Consider the following 24,768-nt stretch of genomic DNA (forward strand, 5'->3'; position numbering starts at 1 on the left):
GCATTTCACTGAACGCCACTCGCACCCCGCATGTGGAAGAATGCAGAGGGGTGGGGGTTGGGTGGTGTGGTGGGGGGGGGGGGGTTGGAGTTCACAGCTTCTACTTTTCAAGTGCTCCCGCCGCCAGAAGAGATCATTCTTTGTCTGAAAACAGCAGAGTTTACACACACACACACGCACACACATACTCACACACACACGCACGCACGCACACACACACACACACGCACACACACACACGTCCTGGCTACGCTCCTGTCGTCAGACCCATATTATACGGTTACTGCGGGTTGTCATTAAACTTTCACCGCTGTTGTTTGCCCAATGGAGAAGACTTAGGAGATGTGACCGCCGACTCTGCACAGAGCCGCCCGCTCGTCTCGTCTCCTGCTCGTGTGTCCTCTTATTACCGTCCGCCCTCTGCGTTCATTTTGGGCTGCGAGTCGTCGAGAGACGCTTCGGCTGCGTGAACCGGGGAAGTGGCCCGCGTCTCTCGCCCTCATGGAGGGGGACGTTATGGACAAACTGGAGGCTATGGCTACGGTCTGTGACTTCGACCCTATAACGGGGAACATCCCTGCCACCAAAGTGGAGATCACCGTGTCGTGCAGGTAAGTCCCGCTCGCCGCCGTCTGTCCGCCGTGTGCGCCATGGCTGCTTTGGATAGGTCGTGCGCTTTAGGCGCTTACACGCGCAGCGCTTACTCTCGAGAGCTTGCTGCGGTTAGTGTAGTCATATTAACAATACATGTTGCCCCTTAAAGATAAAATCATCAGTTTGTTGTACTGTTGAAATCACCCCAAAATGTTCAGACTTGAGTCAATTTTGACGTGCGCAAGGCACTTTTGTTTAGTGAGAGGTTGCCAAGCAGCCGGAAAACTTCGGCTTTTGGCGCGACGACCGTTTTCGTTTCAAATGGATGTGAAAGCGGATTTTGTGTGCTCGGATTTTTAATCTTTGGTAGTTTCTTCTCATCTGGCTGGTAAATCATTGGGGCGTGTGTTCAGCGCGTTCCCACCCTGTGTGAGAGGCGCGTACCACAGCTGGTATCGACCCTGGGAGAGTTGTTGGCTCCCTTGAGGCGATGTGCCAGTTGTGATGTGGCTGCTCCACAGGCTCGGAAAATACACCTTTGCCAGACTACAAACACGGTTTACGGTTAATAGTCATCGTTTCCTTGCATCCGTTTGAGTTCTCCACAGTTTTAGCGAGCCACCCCCTTGCCACATAAAGGAGGCTCCTGCACCGTTTTGGAAGGGTGGGGCGTACTGGGTGCTGTTTGCAGACTACAGGCAGAGCAGATTGTCCACTGGTTGCAGGGTGATTTTCAAACTATCTCATATTCTACCTCGACACAATTTGGTCAGTTGGAAGTAAAATAAATAGATAAATAAATGTTTGACTAGTCGTATAAAGAGATGGATAGAATTGGTCGAGCTTGAACAAGCTATAGTATGTATATACACCTGGCAATCACCGCCGATAATTACACGTATTTAAGGGCCTTATGCAATTCAAAAGTGATTGAATACCCTTCTTCAGGTTTCTCAACGCTGACTGCAGCAGAATGTTTTCAGTGTGAATGGAAATGAGACTGTTTGTGTCACCGAGGTATCATGGAGTCAATGTGTAAGCCACTGGGGGGGATTGATCAGCAAGGCTCATGTTGCTGCCTCCCTGCGACTTACACTCTCTTCTTCCATCCGCATCTTTCACAAAACAGCGACTCAATCATTCTGAGCAGGGATTGGGTAAGGTCAAAGCGATAGGCTGGCGAGGGCATTTTCTTTCCTTGCTGTTAATGTCGTCCTTTTTGTGCAACTTAAGATGCAAGACAAAGCAAGATTTGCTGTTAAGTATGGCCTATCCTCAAACTCCTCTTCAGAATATATATACATATATAAACCTAATAAATTGGTTCAAATCTCAGTGGTGCTGGTTTCCTGGTGCAGCTTGGGTTAAACGAGGCTGCTGATTGAGGATGCAGTTGTAAGAGTCAGATCAGTCCTGCGTCAGCACAGTGGTCACTGTGAAGCCCCTCTGCCAGATCTTAGTTGTCTTCAGTATTTCTGTGTGTTGCATGTAACAGTAAAGGTCAATGCCATGCACAACTAAAGCAAAGGTGTGTGTCTACGTGACAGTGCGTGTTACACGCACGTGTGCACACCCTGTACAGTATGTGCATGAGTGTACGTGTGTTTTAAGTGGATGTGTACGTTCATGTCTCGTGCTAAGTCATTAGACTTGGGGCTTTTATTTTCATTATTCTGTTTTTTTCCTTTTAGACAAACGATTTATTTTTCTTTTACTCTCGGATCTTATACAGTAAGTGGGGCTTCTGCGTGGATTCCCTGAAGCGATGCTGATCTGCACATTCCTGTCCGTCTTTAATGTCTTCTCAAACAAATGCTTGCTCCAGTTCGATATCCTGTAGAACAAAAAATGTCTGCGTCTTCCCTCAGCCTTGAAATACGGTCTGCCTCAGATGCAACATTTCAAGGTCCTGCCTGTTCTCCTTTGAGCTTCATGGGGCTTGCTAAACCTTACGCCTGACCGCAAGGGGGCGCTTAAAAGGGCGTTTGATTTGACGGCTCAAAACCTGCACGAGCAGAAAGTGTATGAAAACGAGTAAGACTAAAACGGACAAGACACAGACTCCGACCTTCCGAGTGCTCTGCCATTTGGATGACATCGCCTTGGTCCAGCCGGTGGACAGCAAGCAGAGACAATGAGAAGCACCTGCACCACCTTCCTGCGTAATTGGCCCGGTAATTGAATCGGGAGTGCTCTGAGATTGCGGCTCATGTGAATATGAATCGTGCGCTGGTCTCCTGCAGGCATGCTCATAACCCACTGCTATTATTGCACAAACTGGAGGACTGGGGCAGACCCCCTCCCCCCTTGTCAAAACAACCGCGTATGGCTGTGATAGTGTATTGTTTCCCCCCTCCACGCCTCTGATAGGGTTTGCTCATAGGGTTAGCCGATGAACCGAGCCCCAAAATCGTGCAGGCTTCGCTCCAAGCCGGTGGTGCGATGGGAGGCTGCGTGAACCGGGGAGGGGGGAGGGAGAGAGAGAGAGAGAGGGAGAGAGAGAGTTAGGTAAGAGGGATGGAGAGGAAGAGAGAGTTAGGTAAGGGGGATGGAGAGGAAGAGAGAGAAAATTAGGTAAGGGGGATGGAGAGGAAGACAGAGAGAGAGAGAGAGAGAGAGAGAGAGAGAGAGAGAGAGAGAGAGAGAGAGAGAGAGAGAGAGAGAGAGAGAGAGAGAGAGATGCCCATGAATGCAGCTCAGCGGGTTAGTGGGAAATGGTCCCACGGTGCAATTTTTTACGCTTGATCCCGACGATTTGGCGGCGAAAAAGTGTATTTTTTTTAGTGGTTAATGGTTAAGCGAATGCCTTGAATATTTTATGAGTTGTCTCCGCGCAGTTTGCTGCCTCATGCCGTTAATGATGTGAGCAAACTACTTGCTGCGAGTCGAGCCAGATTTCCAAAGGCGCCCTTTCTGTATCTCAGCATAGCAGGCTGTTTCAGAGTTCCCATATAAAACGACTTGAGGGGATCTGGGATTTCAGCTGGGCGGGTCGAAATAAGTGCCGAGAAACGCAGCCTATGTTTTTTTTTTGTGTGTGGATAATTTGACTCGCTCATAAATCCTGTGCTTAGCCTATGAAGCCCATGAAGGCTTGACACATGGATCTTCATTCCATGTTTTTGGTTTCCCTTTTCTTCCTTTTTTTTGTCGTTGCTTGCCAATAAAGGACCCAGATGCAGCAAACACATGTCGTTATCTGGCAGTATGTATACCCATCACACCCTCTAAGGCCTGCAGTAGGCATTTGTTAATGAGACCGACACCATGCCAAGCCCAAAGCTTAACACACTTATCAGTGCACTGATAGAGAATCCCTTGTTTCTCAAAATATTTCATTTGGTGTTTCTAAAAACAACATGCAGGAAGTTGGGATTGCTTCTGTGTGGATTTGGAAAAGGAACTCGTAAGTTTTTTTTCCCTGGACATGAAAATCAAAACAAAGCAAAACAAAGCTCTGGAGCTCAATCAAAACTCAATCACTGCCTAACAACTGGTCAAAAAAGCGGAAAAGAGAAAAGTGCATGCACTGACAAAGCAGCCCCCCCCCCCATGTACCACTGCACTCCATCTCCCACCTGACAGCCTAAATATAGAAGTGGGCCGAAGCCTCGGGCTCGTTTCAGTAGCGTGAAGACACACTACTTATCTTTTTTTACGCCACAATTTCTATTATGGTCGGAGGGAGACACTAATGCGGCTCTATCCACTATTGTTCTCCTCCATTGCCTCCGAGCTTGGTGTGCCCATTCATTTGGCGTGATGGATTGGTTTAGAGAAGTGCTACACCAATCAATGAATTCCATAGCTGGGGGATTTCACTCGGCCCGGCCGCTCCGGTCCCGAGGGATTCATTACTTGGTGGAGCGCGCGGCCTCCATCACAGAGGTCACGCCGCATCCGGCGCCCTGTGACAAGTGCTGGCATGGGAGGATCCGCCCCACCCGCACCAGGCCGATGATCGCTATCTTCTCGGGGTCAATCTGAAAACCTGTGGCACGCCTTTCCATCTAAACTCCGCTCCGAGGGGGATCGATGAAGCACACGGGAAGGTGGCTGTAATGAAAGCATCAGGGCGATTAGGACGCGGCGTGGCTCGATCTGTCAAAAACAATTGTTGGCGCGGAGGAATTGGAATTCGATCCGGGTAAAAAAAACCCTGAGATTATTCCACCAAGATCTCCACTCGTTCCCACCTGTGGTGTGTAGCTGTGCTGTAGATCTAACACGCACCTCTCCGGAGCCTCGTCTGAAACAAAGCCTTGTGACCTGGTTTCCTGCTTGAAACAGCCTTTTGTTCCTCCGGTGGAGGAAAGCAAAGCTTGGATTGAACTCGTTTTGCATCGTGCCAGAGCGTCAAACATTGGCTGAAGGTATCTCTGTGTCAGATCGCAGTGTTTCACCGAGCCGTACTTTTCAACACCTTGACCCGAGGCCAGCTTGCATCTCTCATCTCCCATGTGCCAGTACTTGATGTGCTGTATCTGTTTTTGGAGGGTTTTGGCTGAACGATGGGAAAAAGCGCCCAGAGGGAGCAGATTCTCTCCAATTTCGGGGATGTTAAGATTGCAGCAGGCGAGTCTCACAGGTCGATGAAGCGAATAATTATGCATGAACCCCTGACACACTGAAAATGAGTTTGGATCACAGACACTTGGCCTGTGGCGGTGTCAGTGTTATGATGTGTGGCAGCAGGAGCGGGGCCTGTGGAGAGTCAGTTGTGGTGCAATGCCAGTGGTTTATGACACTTTGTGTGTCGCCTGTGTTATCTGAAAGTGCTGATTTTCCCTTCTCAAGTGTTATGTAGTTGTAATAATAATAATAGTAACAATTATAATTATAATAGGTATTATTATTGATAGTAGTATCATTATTGGTAGTAGTAGCACTACCTGTATAATAACAACAACAACCACAACAATAATGATAATAATCATTTCTATTATCATTTTGTCATTTTCTGCCTTAATTTGATAGTGATAGTAGAGTGAGACTGGAGAGACGGGGGAGAGAGAGGCGATGACACAGGCTGCTGCAGTAAGAACTCAGCGTAAGTAGTAAGAACTAATAATAATAATAATAATAATAATATACTATTATTGTTGCATAATAATAATAATAATAATAATAATAATGAAAGTAATGATAATAGTACTTATTATTGGGAATGTTATTATTTGGGGATATTAAGATTGCAACAGGCAATCTTGTTATTATGGTTGTTGTTGTTGTCGTTATACAGATAGTACTACTACTATCAATAATGATGATAATAGCTATAAACAAAAAACAATTAAAAAAAATTGCACAGCATCTTACAGAGCTCAGAGACACTATACAATGTAAATCTACAAAGTAAAGAACAAAGTAGAACCCTGTAGCGCAAAATAAAAAAGGCAACAATAAAGATCTTGGGGAAATTGGGAAGCATAGAGCAAAACAATAAAATAACACGTACACATAAGTAAACATTCATAACAAGTAAGACTTAAATGGCATGCAACATATCACAGAAGACGAGATGTAAACGAGATTAAAAAGGGGAATTTTGAGTTTGGGTTCCAAACAGACAGTTTGCTCGCTGCAGAAAATCATTTCCCTTAGCTAAGAAACATCAAGATATTTTCATCCCTATTTCCAGGGAACCCTTACGGGTCAGTACAGTGTGTCAGGGGTTTTCTGTGTGGAGGGATATTTGACCTTACATCGACGCTTGTTGGGCTTTGGGGAACGTGGCAGCTGATGCAAGATCGGTGCATGGATTGACAGGCTGAGTTTTGCTCAGGGAAGATTTCCCGATGTTATGATACATGTATGCTGAGGGTCTCTTGCTCACTGACGGCCTCAGCTGAAGGGCTATACAGGTACACTGTTTCCAGGTCATAGCAATACCCGCAGACATATCAGAGATCATGTCAGATATAGCTCAGTGGAAACAACAGATTGTGGCCCAAAGTGGCACTTGGCCACATCCTGCGGAAACATGTTCCAGCGGCTGTTTTGTGCATGGTTGTGTGTGCTCATGCATTTAGATATCACACAGCTCAGGTATTAGTGTGGCGTGCTCTATATTTTGACCACACTCGCTCGGTTTAAATCACAATACTAATCAACTTTTATGACTTCATGCTTGTTACAGATTACCTCCTTCCTGCTGCATGCTCCTTTCATCTACCTAGCCTCAATGTGGACCAGTTACACAGTTGCCTCTCGCTGGCTCTCTAATTCCTCCACATATTGTGCTCTTGTTGCAATCTCCTCTTACACTAACCTCAATTAGCCTCGGTTTAAAGCCCAAAGCTAGGTCATTGTAAAAAAGCCAGACTCTACCTGGCTTTGTTGTTGGTGTACATTTATTTCACACTGCCAGTCTGTGACATATGTGGTTTTGTGTGTGTCTGAATGTGTGAAACGCATGAAACGCATGCGTGCGTTGTGTGTGTGTGTGTGTGTGTGTGTATGTGTGTGTGTGTGTGTGTGTGTGTGTGTGTGTGTGTGTGTGTATGTGTGTGTATGTATGTATGAATGCCTCCCACATTTTGGATGTTTTCAGTTGGAACGGAAAGTGTAAGATGAAATAAAACTGGCGTGAATTCACACTAGGCGAGGTGGAAGGTATTCTGCCTGGCTCTTGCAGAAGCAGGTGACATAAGGAGTTTCTTCAATGTCACTAAAGCTGTATATGGACTTAGCTACCCCGTATCTAACTCCCTCTGTTCTAAGGACAGACAAAAGATCCTAAAAACGGATGATGAGATCAAGGCCTGCTGGAAGGAACATTTTGAGGAACTGTTAAACCATAGAACAACGGTTGATGAGGAGGTCCTCGATAGATTTCCACAGTGTCCCATGAAGGAATGCATGGATGACCCTCCGAGCCTATTGGAGGTTGATGATGCCATCTCAACGATGTGGAACAACAAAGCTGTTGGCCCTGATGGGATTCCAGCCAAAATCCTGAAGGCTGGAGGGGCTAACCTCCTTCAGCATATACATGTCCTCATCGTGAAGATTTGGGATAAGGAGGCGATACCCACATACCTCAGAGATGGATGTATTGTCACCCTTTTTTTAAAAAGGAAACTACATGGGCATCTCACTCCTGTCCACAACTGGAAAGATTATTGCCCGCATTCTCCTCAAGAGACCCCTCCCACGATCTGAAGAAATCCTCCCCGAATCCCAGTGCAGATTCCATCCTGCTGGCGGCACAACTGACACGATCTTCACCGCCAGACAGTTACATGAACAATGCAAAGAACGAAAACAACCACCATACATGGCTTTCATCGACCTTACCAAAGCATTTTACTTTGTGAACCGTCAGGCCCTCTGGACAATATTGTCAAATTGTGGATGCCTGTAAAGGTACATCAGGATTCTGAGGCTCCTTCATGATGACATGTCAGCAACAGTCCTCTGTAATGGCAGTGTAACTAAACCTTTCAAGGTAGAAACTGGTGTAAAACAAGGATGCATAATTGCCCCCACCCTGTTCACAGTTTTCATTGCAGCCATTCTCCACCTAATCGGTCACAGTTTACCCCCTGGTGTGCAGATCATCTATAGAACAGATGGCAGCTGTTAAACTTAAACCATTTCAAAGCCAAGTCCAAGATCTTTCACACATCCATTGTGGAGCTGCAATATGCAGATGATAACGCCATCATCGCTCACACAGAAAAAATATCTTCAGTGCATACTTGATGCTTTTGCCACGGCTTACACACGCCTCAGTTTGGCCATGATCATAAAAAAGACCAAGATCCTTCATCAGCCCGCACCGGACTCCTCCTCCTCCGCACCCCCACCAACAACAATAATTGACAGTGTAAGCCTTGAAAATGTGGACCAGTTCCCCTACCTTGGAAGTCACCTCTCCTCAAGGGCAGACATTGACAGCGAGGTTCACCATTGCATCTGATCTACCAGTGGGGCTTTTGCACAGCTCACTAGAAGAGTCTTTGAAAACGTTGACCTATTTGCAAAGACCAAGCTGGTTTACAAAGCAGTTATCTTGCCCACACCTTTACATGGTGCAGAGACCTGGACTACCTTCAGTAGGCATATAAGAGTCCTGGAGTCCTACCACCAGAGATGCCTATGCAAAATCTTGCGTATCAGCTGGAAAGAGAAGCGAACTAACATCAGTGTTCTTGAGGAAGCAAACATGGACAGCATTGCCACCACCGTCATTAAACACCAGCTGAGATGGACAGGCAATGCAATATGAATGCCTGACATATGCCTCCCAAAACAGGTCCGCCACTCAGAACTAAATGCTGGCCAATGAGCACTAGAGGTCAGAAAACCTGTTTTTTTTTAATTTATTTTAGATACTTAATTGATCCCCGTGTGGAAATTACGTTCTGCATTTAAACCCATCATTTCACCCAGGGGCCAACTCCAGTTCGTCTTGCCATACCTCGGTCAAGGGTAGACAGGAGTATTAATCCTAACATGCATGTCTTTTTGATGGTGGGGGAAACCGGAGCACCCAGAGAAAACCCACCGCAGACACAGGAAGAACATGCAAACTCCACACAGAGGATGGATGAACTGGGATGACCCCTAAGGTTGGATAACCCCAGGGTTCGAACCCAGGACCTTCTTGCTGTGAGGCGACAGCGCTAACCACTGCGCCACCATGCCGCCCACTGTGTGTTTCAAAGACAACATCAAGATCAACCTCAAAAAATTCCACATAAACAGCTCTAACTGGGAAGACCTTGCTCAAAACAGAACTGCATGAAGAAACAGTTTACATGAAGGATAACATTCCATAAAGCTGATCTCTGACAAGCTGCCAGAGTCAAGCAGCAGCAAAGAAAAGAGAGCGTCCCCACCAAAAAGTCTTTCCCACATTCCACTTTCAGCAACTCACATCAATGCCCACACTGCAAGAAACTTTGCGGTTCCAGAATTGGCCTCTTCAGCCACTTGGAGACCCACAATAAAGACCCCCCAGGAGGACCATCATACTCGACCTCGAGTGATCGCTAATGATGATGGTGTGTGTGTATGTGTGTATGAATGCCTCCCACATTTTGGATGTTTTCTGTTGGAACAGAGAGAGTAAGATGAAATAAAACTGGTGTGAATTCACGCTAGGCGAAGTGGAAAGTTTACTGCCTGGGTAATAACAGCTGTAGTATCAGTGCACACATCTCCTCAGCTCCGAACAAAAGCCTATCTCCACACAAACCCTGAGCTGTCACAGTGTGCAATTAGTGGTGATATTATTCCCAGTTCAAACATTAGTCATACATAGTGATGTATCCATGACAGCCTCAGGGAATTGTGGTGTATACCCAAGTGTGTGTGTGTGTGTGTGTGTGTGTGTGTGTGTGTGTGTGTGTGTGTGTGTGTGTGTGTGTGTGTGTGTGTGTGTGCGTGTGTGTGTGTGTGTGTGTGTGTGTGTGTGTGTGTGTGTGTGTGTGTGTGTGTGTGTGTGTGTGTGTATTCTCATGTATGAAACCAACAGAAAACCAGATTTATGACTGAAATTCTGCTTACAACACGGCTGCCCGGGGAGTGCTTAACACACAGGTACTGTAGACCCGGAGAGATCCCGGGATGAACAGAAAATGAATAATTAAAGAGATAGGGGAGGAAGAACACACCTGGCTCCATCACAGGGAAACTCAGCAGATGAATCTGTCTCTAAAAACGGGAAAGAACAGATTGTGTGTAATGGAAGAGATATTTTGACACAGACACCAAAGCAACATTGGTCAGCATCTGTCACCGTTCTGGTGATTCACAGATAGACATGACAATATAGCTGGTGATTTGTTGCCAGTATAAGCAAACTGGAAATGTTCAAGAAGACCTTTAAGAGCATCTTTCTTTCCATTTTTTTTCTCCACACGGATGAGCTCCCCTTAGGGCACATGTGAAGAAAGGGATGCCTCAGCTTTATGACTCCACCTGACTCTGCAGTAGGCTGAATCTCTGCTGTTTGGTCCTGTAACCTTTTGCCCCCTGTAATGTTCCTAAAGGGCATATTAGAGCAAGTCTACCTCTGCTGACCATGTAGTTTCTGACTGGGGAGAATATTAGAGCAAGCTCTTCCTCTTTGTCTGACACTTGACTTTCAAACTTGCACTGGTCCCAACATTTTAGACCCCTCTGATGAAGCAGATAACGCCAAGATGGCCACCAGGACTGAAGGTTATTTAAATCCCTTCCCACCACCACAACGTGCAAATTATGATTTTGACAACTCTTAGCGCGGGGCAGAGAATTCAGGGATTGCTGGAAATTGGGGGTCCTCAGCCACATGAATTAATTCCCATATCTCCCAGATTAATAACAGATCAAATGGACCATGGCCTTACTAAAATATCTCCAGGGGTTTCTGATAGAGAAGGAGCTTATGTTGCTAATATACACTCCTAAATTAGAGTTCAGCAGACAGCTAGAGTTCTTTAGGGCTTTTTGTGGGTGTCTAACTCCATCGGACTCACATTTGCCCTGTAGCAGAAAGAAATATCTCGGCCATACCAAGTATACTTTTTGACTAAATACTTTCTGTGGCACACATTTGTAGCCAGAGAGAGTCTGAATGCAGGGCAAATGCATCAGTTGTTTAATGATTGGATTTAGATTTTGCAGCTTCATTTCATTAATCACTTATTAATCCAGGCACAGAGTTTATACAGTCAGGTCCATTCAGCGATGAATAAACAACATTACCACGTTAAGGATTAGTAGTTTGTGTCTATTTACTCAAAAACTTTTCATATTTCTCTGGTGGAATTGATTGTCGTCTCCCACCCTCGTTTGATATAAATCAGATAATACAGCCTACTGCATGTCAAATGGACTATTGCACGCATCAGGGATGACTGCAGGTCTCCTCTCAAAAAATTTTCCCGACAAATTTACTCATCAAAGATGGTGAGCTAAAGAAGGGTGAGAATAAACTCATTACCATAATGTTATTCTATAACATCGCCAACAATAAAGGCTGATTACATAGTCGTACTGTTGAAAAAGATACACTATACATAGCATGCAATGACAAGCTGTTCCTTCAAGTGTCACGTTGGGTTTTGGTTGAGTCTTGAAACAGTCTGTATTATTCCACTGAGAGCAGAGGGATTATGGGTACGAGATGGTGATAGTGGTGGTTCGCAGTACTACAGTTGAACGTGTGTTAGCTGGCGAGCCAATCGCAACGCAAGCTAGTGCATTGGCGTAACAGGTTTCTTGACAGACATTTCTTAATGGAACATGACCAGGTGTGGTATGTTCAGTCACATGGAATTGAAGTTGGGAACAAAAACATTGGACACGTATTTTACAAGGAAATGTTGGCTGCTCCTTTTTTTCTTTTTTCTTTTGCTCTCCAGAGGGGCGCGGTGGGATGGCACGCTTTCCTCTGCTGAAGGAGTGAAGAGATGGGACAAGGTGATTGACAAGCTAATTGGCTGTGGGTAATGAGCGCTAGACAATTACAGGTGGAAGAGAGCAGCAGTTAGTCACGGATGGCTTTGTTATCTCCAGTGATAATTACAGTGACAATGTTCCCGCTGTCGTCAGGGCAGCCCGAGGCTAAACACTGACAACAAGCCGTATTAGGATGACACAAATATCCACACACACACGTCCCTGTAATGGAGGGTTTCTCTAGCCAAGTCGAAGGAATTATGTGTACATGGATGATGACTTGGACTGAGTCGCAGAGTCTCATATATGGGTGATTCTTCAGTTACGGGAGTTTTTCTGTCCCCAGTGTAGATTTTCAAGAAAAAAAAATTCGGGGGAGGGGGCACAACAATTATTGTATTTGTTAAAGTTAGGTTGTGTTAGCTATAAAAGAAAATTGTGTCTCAATGATGACATGAAATTTTAATACTTTTTTTTAGTATGTTGAAAATTCAAATGTGCCAGAATTTCATTGTTTTGGGCTTGTCTCCAACCCAGACTTTTTAACTTCCCCTCTATAATAAAGTAATAAAAATGGTTAAACTCATGAAAGCTTTACTTTGCATTTTCTCGTAATAATTTAAAAAGACATATTTCAAATTCATATGGTTTATATATGTGCAATTTGCACACTTTATAGTTAAATATCGCCGAACATTTTAGAGAGCAATAACGTTTTTTCAAACAACAACAATGGTTGCCATGGAAATGGGACGTGCCAGAGGTGCATGACCAGTCACGGCAGAAGCGTGACTTTTTCCATGTCCACAAACGTAAGTAGTTTGAAGATTTGTATGTCCTGATCTGAGAGTACGTTTATTAGGCGTCATTACCAAACAAGTTACTAATATGGTTCGTATTTTAGTTCATCCATCCATCCATTATTCAAACCGCTTACCCTGCTCTCAGGGTCGCGGGGATGCTGGAGCCTATCTCAGCAGTCACTGGGCGGCAGGCGGGGAGACACCCTGGACAGGCCGCAACACAGTGCCATTTTAGTTCAGAAATAAGAATATTTTAGTTCAGATATACTATATTTTATTTTAGTCATATTTTATAGTCATATTTTAGTTCAGAAATAAAAAATTTCACTTTATTCACGTATATTCATTGTACATTTTATGCTAGCTAACAAGTTAGGTTAGCAAGTAGCCAACTTTTTCTCCAAAAAGTGAAAATTGTCATTAATACCATCACGTGTCATTACCATCACATTTTGCTGTAACAACTTTGAAAAAAGTCTCAACTTATTTTGTAGGACGATCAACGCTATGCTAAGATATTTGTTCCAGACCACTTAATAGAGCTTTTAAAAAAAAACAGATTTTAAAGAGATTTATTTTTTATTTTTTCAAAATTTCAAAACCCGAAAGTGCCAAAAATTGAAGATTCACCCATATATGTATTAATTGAAATTCCCATAGTCCCCAAAGGGACATGGATAGTTTTACAATGTGTTTGAGTTATTTATTGATGCTGTTCCCTACTGAAAATCGGGATTAGGACAAATGCTCAGGCTTATTGATTATGTTAATATGTCAATGAGATCAATGGGGCCATATTTGTAAAATTACTCAAATGAAAGTTAGATTAAATTGGCCAATTACCCGAATAAATAGAACTGCTTTCACTGTCCTCGACTTCACACAATACTTAGTTTATTAGTCAGTGATTGGTTTTGTTTATTATGATAGAGAAGACAATGGACTGGTATATGAAGTTTTCTTCTTCCTACTCTATTTCGTTAATCGAGTTGTGTATATCTGTGTGTATGGTTGTATATATGAATAAAATCAAATAGTGGTGACATTTGACTTTTTCAGGAATTAGGAACACTTTATTTGTTCACCTCGATGTACTTGCGCACATATGTAAAACGAAATGCCGTTTAAGAACTACAAGAACACGCATATTCAAGCTAACACATATATCCAAACCAAAAAAAAACAAAACAAAACCTCACTGTCCAAAAAAACCCTCACTGTCCAAGGGAACAAACGCCAGCCAGGATGACTGCCGGAACCGCCGGTCTACATGGGCTAGCAGTTAGCCTAGCTTGCCCCGATTACGCGTCCTGTCAGACCGCCCCCCGTGTTTCCTCATCGGGCGCAGCTCCAGGCAGGGGCCCTGGTCCCTGCGGCAGACCAAGCCCTCCCAGCCGATCCAGCGCCAGGTCTCCCAGCCAGACACCCTTGACACACCTCCCCGCACTCCACACGACGACATCAAAAACAGTCAATGCCAGGTGAGGCCGCCGCCAGACCGTCCTCTCTGTTATCGGAACTGCCGGTCTTCACGGCAGTGGCGTAACCAGGAATATTTTTGTAGGTGGGCCTGAGTGAAAATGGGTGGGCCAAAATTTTCCAGCAATAATCCTTCAAACAAGACGCAAATTCGAACACATTACAGCAGTAAACACATAACACAGGTTTTTAGTACGTGACCAAGAAACATACTAAAACTTTAATAAAAACCCACTTAAACAAATACCACCCCGGTCATTCTCGCCAGGCTCTGCACAACCATTCAAACATCACTGAGGAAAACAGTCTAAAAGATCATGATACAACATGTAAGCTATAGGCCTATAGTACACGTTTTACAGCACAATGTGTAGACGCCGAGGGCGAGCATTGAAGATCGAGATTATTTCATCATAGTCCAAAGAGTCAGTAAATTCCCTTTCAAAGGACAACGGGGATAGATTGTTGAGGCGTGCAGTTAGCATGGAAGATCTTAGACATGTTTTGATACGGCCTGTAGTGGAGAAGAGTCTTTCAACAGTACATGAAGTCAGGGGAATGGTGATCATTACCCTTAACAGTCTGTTAATGTTTGGGAAAACGTCAGAGTTGCAGCTGTCCAGCACTTCAATGAGGGATGGGTAACACTGACCCCTCTCCACTTTACGACGCAGTGCCTGAATGAAAACGGTCCATTCCGAACCCTCAAATTTACCAAGTGCAATACAATGGGGTTTGCTAGCCTGATGTTTCGAGCATGCCTGGCGGAGGTGCTTCCAATCTACAAACCCGCTTCGAAAAAACGTGTTTTCCATATGGGGCTCGGGGAAATGCCTACACATTTTACAGAAAACAGCGTTCCTTGCTGAGCTGTATTCAAGCCACTTAAATTCTTCATACCACTTATGGGAAAAAGAACGTAATTTTCCTGAAATGTTGGTTGCGGGGAACACTAATTTAGGCTGCGTGGGTGGCTCATCCACAGCAGACAAATCTGACGGTGGCATGGTCAAGGGAATCGTCTCACCGTCGTCAGAGGGGGGAGGAGAAGCTGCCTGCAACGGAGAAGGTGTAGCCTCCTCTCTCGTTCTCTCCGGCGGTATCTCACTCTCATTGGGCGGCTCAGTCGGTGCTGGAGCAGGTATGCTTTCCTCCTCTCCATCCGTGGCTTTTTAAAAAAGCGGAAGATTGAACTTTGTTTCGCCATTCCATAAGTTATGGCTAACTGTTGGCTATTGGCTAGTTAGCAGCAGTGAAAAATACAGAGCGTGATGGTATGCGCGCTCAGATTTTGCAGTTCTACGTACGTAAAAGGGGCCGGCCTACGTGCTTGTAAGCCAGTGTGATTGGGTGGGCCTGGGCTTGAAATGGGTGGGCCTGTGACAGGCCAGGCCCACCCGTGGTTACGCCCCTGCTTCACGGGCTAGAGTTAGCTTAGCCTACCCCGCCTCAGCATCCTGTCAGACCGCCCTCGGTGTCACCTTCTCGGTTGCAGCTCCGGGCAAGGCCGCGGTCCCTGGGCCCACAGCGCAGAAGACCAAGCTCTCGCAGCCGATTCAGCGCCAGCTCTCCCAGCCAACAAACGCAGACAAAAAATTTAGACGCAGGCGTGGACAAAGACACTGCATGTATATATAGCCATCCATTATCCTAACCGTTTATCCTGCGGTCAGGGTCGCGGGGATGCTGGAGCCTTTCCCAGCAGGCATCGGGCGGCAGGTATATACTGTAGCGAATTCGGGGGACAACGCAACCACAGGAACTGCCGCGGCCGGGAAGCGAACCCGTGTCGCCCGCACCGCAGGAGACGTCGCTAACCGTTCGACTAAAGGGCCAGACCCCCAACCAGCGGCCAGCGTGTCTACTTATCCGTGCACGTTACAATACATAATCCAGTGGGTCAAGTAAATTCTTTATCTATCTATGAAAAATTTAAGTTATATAAAGAAACACTCAACGGTAGGGAAAGTGCTCAACAAATAAAGAGCAAAATAATCCAGTTAGTGTCTCATAAAGAGTTTACTTGACTCACTGGATCATATAATCCAGCGAGTCAAGTAAATTCTTTATGAGACAGTACAAGCCTGTTTCATGCCATAAGGATTATTTTGCTCCTTATTTGTTGAGCACTTTTCCTACCGATAAGTGTTTCTTTTAACGAAGTTTTATATTTGTGTGTGCATAACATTTGTATGCATGTGTGTACACTGTTCTTTAAGTTAAAGGGTCAGCATAATAGACCGCCAAGAATGTGCCACCACAAGTAAATAAATGAGTGAATAAATAAATAGATGAATAAATAAATAAATAGAGTAAAGATAGGGGAGTGATAGAGAGACTGAATGGAATGGGGTCCCCAGCCCTCAGCGATTTACTGGATTTTCCCTTGGTTTGTCATATTAAATGATTTTTCTTTAAAGGCCAAAAATAGAGTTCTTATGAGACAAATATCTCTCCTGATGTTAACTTGAACGAGTCAATGAACGAATCAAACTGGTTGTACACAAGAGTGTTGGGTGAGGATCGATGTTATGTAAACAAACAGCACCTCCACAACTCTTCAAGCATTGCATGTTATCTTTGAAAGTAAACTGTGATTATTGATGAAATCCCAAATTCTGCATTGTGTGTTTTGCAAAATAATCAGGTGCTCCATGTATGTCAGTGATCATGTTCGTGTTCAGGACTGCTCTCTTTGGCCATGTTGACCAGAGTACGATAGCATATAATCTCGGTATATTTGACTCATATACTTGTGCCACTGTGCGAGCGATAAATCGGATTTGAACTCATCTCAGTATGGTCACGTGGGATGTGCAGTAGCTCACCATGCCACCAGAACGCGCACATGAGGTCAGACTGAATTTGAATCCATTGAATCCATCTTTGGCCATCATTCCACGCGGAAGTACGTGTTGATCGTGGTAGAAAAGTATTTGACGGTTGCCGCGATATCTGAAGCAGAGTGTCCTAGTTGGCCTGTGTTGTAGCTTGTTACTGTGGTTGGCTCCTCCAACTGCTTCATCTGGCAGCCCTGAGGGCTGCTTGCCTCACTCCCTCCACCTCTGCACGCCACGAGCTAACTCACTGCAAACCCTCTTTCAGAAGTGGCATCCAAGTTTTTACAGGCAGCTCTGCCTCGCTGTCCTCAATGTCCTTTTTTTAATTATTATTTCAGCTGGAGATTTAGTGTGCATACTGTGTTGGTAGCTCAGAGAGGATGAACAAGGACAAGGAACATATGGTTTATGGGATGGTTTTGAGCAAGCACAACTGGAAATTACTGTTATTGTGTCAGGCTTCGCATATAAAACCTTTACACCAAGCTGTAAAAAAAGGTGTTTACAAGAGCGACACCTTGAAAATGAGCTGCATTGTCCCCACACTTACACCACAATCTACACAACTCATATCAAACTGTTATTTTACATATGGACAGATTCAAAAGGATGTCTGATGTATATCTGATGTATATGTCTGAAGTATATCCTTTTCATTCTCTTGCAGGAATCTTTTGGACAAAGATACATTCTCCAAATCTGACCCATGTAAGTGCCATCACATTCTAATAAAATGTTACCATGCAAATTAAATTCAAATTGAACAGAATCATAAAGATCTGAAGGATTCAGGAGACAAGCCACTACGCAGTTTACCTTTTCTTGAGGGAGAGAATTTCAAGTAGAATGTGGTGCACTGAGGCTTCTCCTTATTTTTGTGACTCTTAACTTTCATTTTTTGCTGAGCTTCTAGGTGATTCAGTTTACTCTGCTATTTCAAAGTGTTCTTTCAATAACTGCATATCATTAGCACAGTAATGTGACAGCATTTCCTCTGTGAGAGCTACAAAAAGTACCTTAATGCATGCAGGGCTTAAAACGCCAGCCTCTTTGAATGCATTCAAAGGCTGGCGTTTCTTTTGGTGGGTACCTTTTGGTGAGACAGGGGAGAAGCGACCCCAGGTCTCTCGGGACACTGCTATAAAAGGCATCTTTTAAGATACCCCCGATGGGACAAAGAATGGGGGAAATGTTTGACATAATTGGTATATAGGTTCAAGCCTTTCATGTCTATAAGCGACCGGGGAGACGTCACACTTGCTCTGTTTTGTTTTACTCGAAGATGGGATGAACCTTGAGACATGTGAGAGGTCACATTACCCTCGCTTGTCTCGGCGCTGTTTGAGCTAACACAATAAAAAAACTCTTTGGAATCCCACTGTTATGAAATTGTATTAAAAATGTAACGTGCTTGGGGGTGTACAGGTGACATTGTGGTCTATTTCATTGCCTACCAACATGGGGGTCGCTGGTTCGAATCCCCGTATTACCTCCACCTTGGTCGGGTGTCCCTACAGACACCATTGGCCGTGTCTATGGGTGGGAAGCCAGATGTGGGCATGTGTCCTGGTCGCTGCCCTAGCACCTCCTCTGGTCAGGCGCCTGTTCGGGGGGAGGGGGGAAATAGCGTGATCCTCCCACGCGCTACGTTCCCCTGGCAAAACACCTCACTGTCAGGTGAAAAGAAGTGGCTGGCGACTCCACATATATCGGAGGAGGCAAGTGGTAGTCTGCAGCCCTCCCTGGATCGGCAGTGGGAGTGGAGCAGCATCGGGATGGCTTGGAAAAGTGGGGTAATTGGCCGGATAAAATTGGGCAGAAAAAGGGGCGGAAAAAATCTAAAAAACAGAAAAAAAAGCACACGCTCAGTTGTGCAGCCCGGCGCCTTCCATCTAGCTCAGAGCATTGTTTCTTTTCCTGTGGAGGTTGTTGCTAGATTTGACACGGTGCAGCATCATCAAGCTCGACACTTCATCATGCTGTCAAAGTGTGGCAGGGTAATTAATGATGAATGCGAGCAAAGGAAGAAGAAAACAAACATCATTTCAAAAGATGGGATGCTCGATTGTGTTTGGTAACTGTGTATTTTGCCCCCCCCCCCCCCCACCTTGTCTCTCTGTCTCTCTCTATCTGCCTAGTGGTTGTGCTGTACACCCAGGGTGCAGAGTCCAAGCAGTGGAGAGAGGTAAGCCAACTCAGGAGTTCGTACATCAATACACCTCAATCAACTTGTCTTTCTCTCTCTCTCCTCTCCACAACAGCCCAATGTCAAATGCCCCCTAACACCCCTCCACTCCCATCTCGCGCGCGCACACACACACACACACACACACACACACACGCAAGGAAAATGCTGTGACTGTCACTCACCCTCCATTGATTGACCCTGTGAATATTCATGGGCTGGTGGAAGCCATGTCAGCAGTGACTGATTGGCCATTAAAGTGACATCTACACATATTGATAAAGATTAGTCTCAGTGTCACAATCTCCCCCCAGGCTGTTGGATGTTAGTTAGAGAAGGAAGTGAGATGGAAGTGGTTGCATGTAGAGATTGCAGGTAGACAATAAGTGTTACTGGAGGTTATTCTTTAATCTTCGTATTCAAAATGAATAGACATGAAGAGAAACAACAGTTTCTCTCCTTACATGGTCTTATATAGGATTGTTATGGGGGGGGGGTCACACTACATTGGCAGCCGTATTATTAATCGGTCTTCGAAATGTTGCTGAAATTGCATGAAAAGTGTCCACCATTGACGTCACTGATGGACAATCTTTTGAATCGTGGTCTTTATATGGCATTCGGTGACATTCACTACAAGAGTTATACATATTTTCTGTTGCCTATTTCGATGTAGCCCACCGAAAGCAGTGGCAAACCGGGAAGAAAGGGTTTACATTCGTGGATTGTCCACCAGCGATATCTCCGACGGACACATTTTCAGCTGACACTTTCAGCAGCATTTCAGACACACAGAGGACTGCTCATTATTATGGCTGCTAATGGAGTGTTAGCCCTATAGCAAATTATATATATATAATCTCTCTCTCTTTCACACACACACACACACACACACACACACACACACATATATATATATATGTGTGTGTGTGTGTGTGTGTGTGTGTGTGTGTGTGTGTGTGTGTGTGTGTGTGTGTGTGTGTGTGAAAGAGAGAGAGATGGATATAGATAGAAAGATAGAGGTCTTTATGCATGCTCAATAATCCAGGTAAGAAAATCAAAGAAGGTTGAATCAGTTCATCTGGGTACAACGTTTGTTGACAGATATATTTCAAGTGACCTCTTCAGTCTAAACTGACTGCAGGTATCCCCACCCTTATAAACAATACAGTTGCACAACGACTGAAACCAATGACCAGTTTCTTTCTTTTTCTTTTTCTGTTTTTTTTAAAAATTTCCCCCCCTTTTTCTCCCAAATTGTGGGCGGCACGGTGGCGCAGTGGTTAGCGCGGCCGCCTCACAGTAAGATGGGTTTGAGCCCTGGGCTAGTCCAACCTTGGTGGGTCAACCCAGGTCATCCTCTGTGTGGAGTTTGCATGTTCTCCTCGTGTCTGCGTGGGTTTCGTCTGGGGGCTCTGGTTTCCTCCCACAGTCCAAAGACATGTAAGTCAGGTGAATTGGCGGTACTAAATTGTCAGATACGTTTCATCACTGTTAGCCCCCCCTCCCCGACCATCCCTGAACCGGGGGGGGGGGGGGGGCTAAGAATACATCCGTCACCATCTTACAATGCTGTGATTGCAGCCATTCCCAAATAATGGTCACGCCCATATTTGCATATGAAACTGGTCGTTGGTTTCGGTCGTTATGCAGCTGTATTGTTTATAAGGGTGGGGATACCTGCAGTCAGTTTAGACTGAAGAGGTCACTTAGATGAATGATGAAACATTTCTGTCAATAAACATTGTATCCAGATGAACTGATTCAATTTTCTTGGAGATATAGAGGGAGTGTTGAAAATTGTGATCCTTTCCCTTTAAGGTAAGTATTAACCTAGGACATTCTTAACTAATGACATCCCTGCTGTGTAAAGCAGCCCAAGCACTGTTTGTGAACACTGAAAAACATCATACAGTTGACAGAAACAAGAACACAGCATGTGGAATCTATAATGCTAAACAGATGCACCCCCTTTTTTCAATAAAAGCAAATGGGAGGAGAATGCTTTTCAAAAACCAATTTGATTGAGCTTTCAGTTGATTTATCGGCAATGATGTCTTTAGTGATCCCCAGTGTACAGTGGTGTGACATTGGTGTTCACTGGTGTGACATCATATGGTAGATCTAGGGCGAGGACAACAGCCTGCCTGTCTCTGGCTGTAATCAAAAGGGTGTATTTTTGCAAAGTAAACAGTAACTATACAGTGCTAATCCCTTTCAAATTCAAAGAGTATTTTTGCCAAGAGATAACAAAACAAAACATGAGTGTACAAGAACAATGAAGCCTTGACCTTACTGAGATCCAATGCATGTTCAGGGGTCTGATACACCTGCAAGCCCTGACTGGGCTCCACCCCTGCTAACACTCTACGAGCTGAGTGGGCCTCGCTCCCAGATACAGAACAATGGGGCTGCGCATTTAGCGCTGGGCAGATGGCTTTGTTGATGGCACAGTAAAGCTGTGAAGAATTGATAAAGCTAAGTGACTCGTTGGCCCTTCTGTCATGTAATGTGTTTTTGTCCCCCCCCCAAAGTAGATACAGTTGGTCAGAGAGCTGCTCACTGTGTCCTCGGCTGCCTGTGATCCAATTACTCCTCTGTGGGAGAACCTCTCAGTTCTTGCTCGTCATTACCACACCTTTCTTTTTTTTTTGATTTGTTTTTTTTTGTTTTTTTTGCAAATACAATTAGTATGAGTAATGAGCCAAACGAATTGTGTTTTGATTGCAATAGGTTGCCCTTATCAGCTCCACTTGAGACCAGCTCCCCCTGTCTAATTCGTTGCAGCATTTTAGGTCTGATGTATAAGACCGCAGCTGCACCACCTCATTCTGTCACAAGATTACGTTCAAGTCTTGATTTCAGCCCCGGGTCTGTAATTACTCACAGTCAATGACACGTCCTCCTCTTTCTTCCTTTTTTTATTTGCAGTGCCATGGTGACCAAAGGATGCTCATTCTGTTTAGGAAATGGCTGTTGGAAAATGGACTCCCTCAAATCCCACAAGTCTGACCTCTCCTCCCCCAATCATATCTTTCTAGCCATAAATCTTTATTCCAAGTTGAGCGCTGTGACTTTCTAGTTCACAATTTATTCTAGTTAAAGTTATTGGATGTCAGGGGCTGCAGACAGCCAGTGCCAAGATATCCCCTCAGCAAGTTTTTGTTTGGGGTCGACAGCTAATGGTAAGGCTTTTGCTGCAATAGCTAAAGTGCCCTGCTGTGCACACGCCAAAGAAAGAATGATATGTGGATGCGGAGGTCTGTTATTTCCTAGGGTGGCAATTTTTTGCAGTGGTGCTGATTCTTTTCCTTTGGTGAAGTCTGACTATGAGACTCCACTGAATATGCTATCGACCCGCTACCATCACATTTGACTTCTGTCCTTGAGATATTATTGCCTGTCTGCTCTAAGAAGATCTCACCACTTCTGCATCCACTGGAATGAAGCGACTCTGACAGCAAGTGGAGCACATGGACAGAGAGAGAGAGAGAGAGAGAGAGAGAGAGAGAGAGAGAGAGAGAGAGAGAGAGAGAGAGAGAGAGAGAGAGAGAGAGAGAGAGAGAGAGAGTCGCTCCACTCACTGGTTAAACTTTGATAGGCTTAGACACACTTGTATTTATGATGGAAGGTTACAATTTCAGAAACCTGGTTCAGAAAACTTTCATGTGGGCTACACAATCCGTTCAACTGAGGGATTGTGCATTTGCCTGTCTCCAACAGTCCACTCCAGCGCGGGGTGGGTGGTAGCTTCGCTGTCAGCGGCCATAGGGAATCTCACCATCTCGTGATGTAATCACAGATGTGTGAGTCTGCCTCGATCTGAATCGACTACAATCCTGCTGTTACATCTTCCCTCTACACCCTAACTTGACCATCATTAATTCAATGTGTCAGTTTATGGCAACGTTTTCTAATGGGGATCATTTATTTATGCAGCTCAAAGTCGGTCCCCTGTGCATGAATTATTCATTTTGGACACTGTGTGTGTGTGAGAAGGAGACAAAGAGATGGAGAGAGAGACAAAGAGACAAGAGATAGAGAGACAGAGATGGGGGGGGGGGGCTTCACTGCTTCTTCCCTATCTGTTGATCAGTTGATCTGCTCATTAGCACATCGCATCATCTCAAGATCTTACTCCATAATGACACCAAGCTTTTCTTTTCTTCACATCTGTGCAGTGTCCCATTTTCCTGTTAGTGCCGCTGCAGAGAATGCAACTCATCATCCTCCGATGTTGTGCATGCTCCCCTCGTGTTCAGACAAAGTGTTTCTGTTAGGCAGTCACAGAGGCAGAAGTCACCGTCTTTTGCGTCATTTGTACCCACCTCCAACCCCAACCCCAACCCCAACCCCCACCTCCCAACTTAACTCGACTCGACTCAACGACCCCCTTACTCCTTCATGGAGGGATGAGAAAGCTGTGATGGAGTGAATGCCTTATTAATTAAATCTGTATATTAATTAAATGTGTGTAATTGGTCTCAAGAAAGTGGTTTCCCCAGGCTTGCACTAGGAGGCGAGATGGAGCAGAACAGATGACTGCTTGTGATTATTGACTCCCATTAATCAAACCTGAGCTTACTCCATGGTGTGCAGTCCCAGGGCTGTGAAGAGAAAGAGAGAGACGGGGGGGAGGGGGGGGTTAACAGAGCAATGGATGTGTTTTGTTTTTTTGTTTTGGCTGAGTGACTGCATTATATGGCATTTCACAGTTATCTGCTGCTCACATTTCTTCATTCTCTGTCTCTTCCTCTCTTGGTTCTGATCTAGTTTGGGAGAACAGAGGTGATAGACAACACACTAAACCCTGACTTTGTCAGAAAGTACATCCTGGACTACTTCTTTGAGGAGAAGCAGAACCTGCGCTTTGACGTGTGAGTTATTCTGTTTGATCCTGTCCTCTGAGGATGCACCCGAGTGTGTGAGTGTCTGATATGCCACTTGCTTCGAACCTGGGTGTCGAATTCTGCCTTCTTTCTCCATGGGCTTAACATCTCTCTCTCTCTCTTTCTCTCTCTCTTCCTCTCCACCCCCCTTACCTAATTCTCTCTCTCTCTCTCTCTCTCTCTCTCTCTCTCTCTCTCTCTCTCTCTCTCTCTCTCTCTCTCTCTCTCTCTCTCTCTCTCTCTCTCTCTCTCTCTCACTGTCTTCCTCTCCATCCCCCTTACCTAATTTTCTCTCTCTTCCTCTCCATCCCCCTTACCTAACTCTCTCTTCCTCTCCATCCCTCTTACCTAACTCTCTCTCTCCCTCTCTCTCTCTCTCTCCCTCCCCCCTCCTCTCTCTCTCCCGCCCCCCCCCCCCCTCTCTCTCTCTCTCTCTCTCTCTCTCTCTCTCTCTCTCTCTCTCTCTCTCTCTCTCTCATTATATCTCTCCCTAATTCATTGTTCTCCTCTCTTCTCTCCCTCGACACGAACCCAGCTCTCTCCTGAGGAATTATTCATCGGCGCAATGTCTCAATCGTGATGTG

General features: G+C 45.1%; 1 protein-coding gene across 1 annotated transcript in view; it reads left to right on the top strand.

The window, feature by feature from the left end:
- The first annotated feature begins 516 nt into the window (after window positions 1–516).
- Window positions 517–24,768, top strand: part of cpne5a (copine Va) — an 80,906-nt gene continuing 56,654 nt past the window's right edge. Inside the window, exons 1-4 of the mRNA XM_056299030.1 lie at window positions 517–611; window positions 17,778–17,818; window positions 19,249–19,295; window positions 24,069–24,172. Of these exons, the coding sequence (XP_056155005.1) occupies window positions 517–611; window positions 17,778–17,818; window positions 19,249–19,295; window positions 24,069–24,172 (287 nt within the window). The remainder of the gene's footprint in view (window positions 612–17,777; window positions 17,819–19,248; window positions 19,296–24,068; window positions 24,173–24,768) is intronic.

The sequence above is a fragment of the Lampris incognitus genome, chromosome 2 (genome assembly GCF_029633865.1).
Source record: "Lampris incognitus isolate fLamInc1 chromosome 2, fLamInc1.hap2, whole genome shotgun sequence".
NCBI lineage: Eukaryota > Metazoa > Chordata > Actinopteri > Lampriformes > Lampridae > Lampris > Lampris incognitus.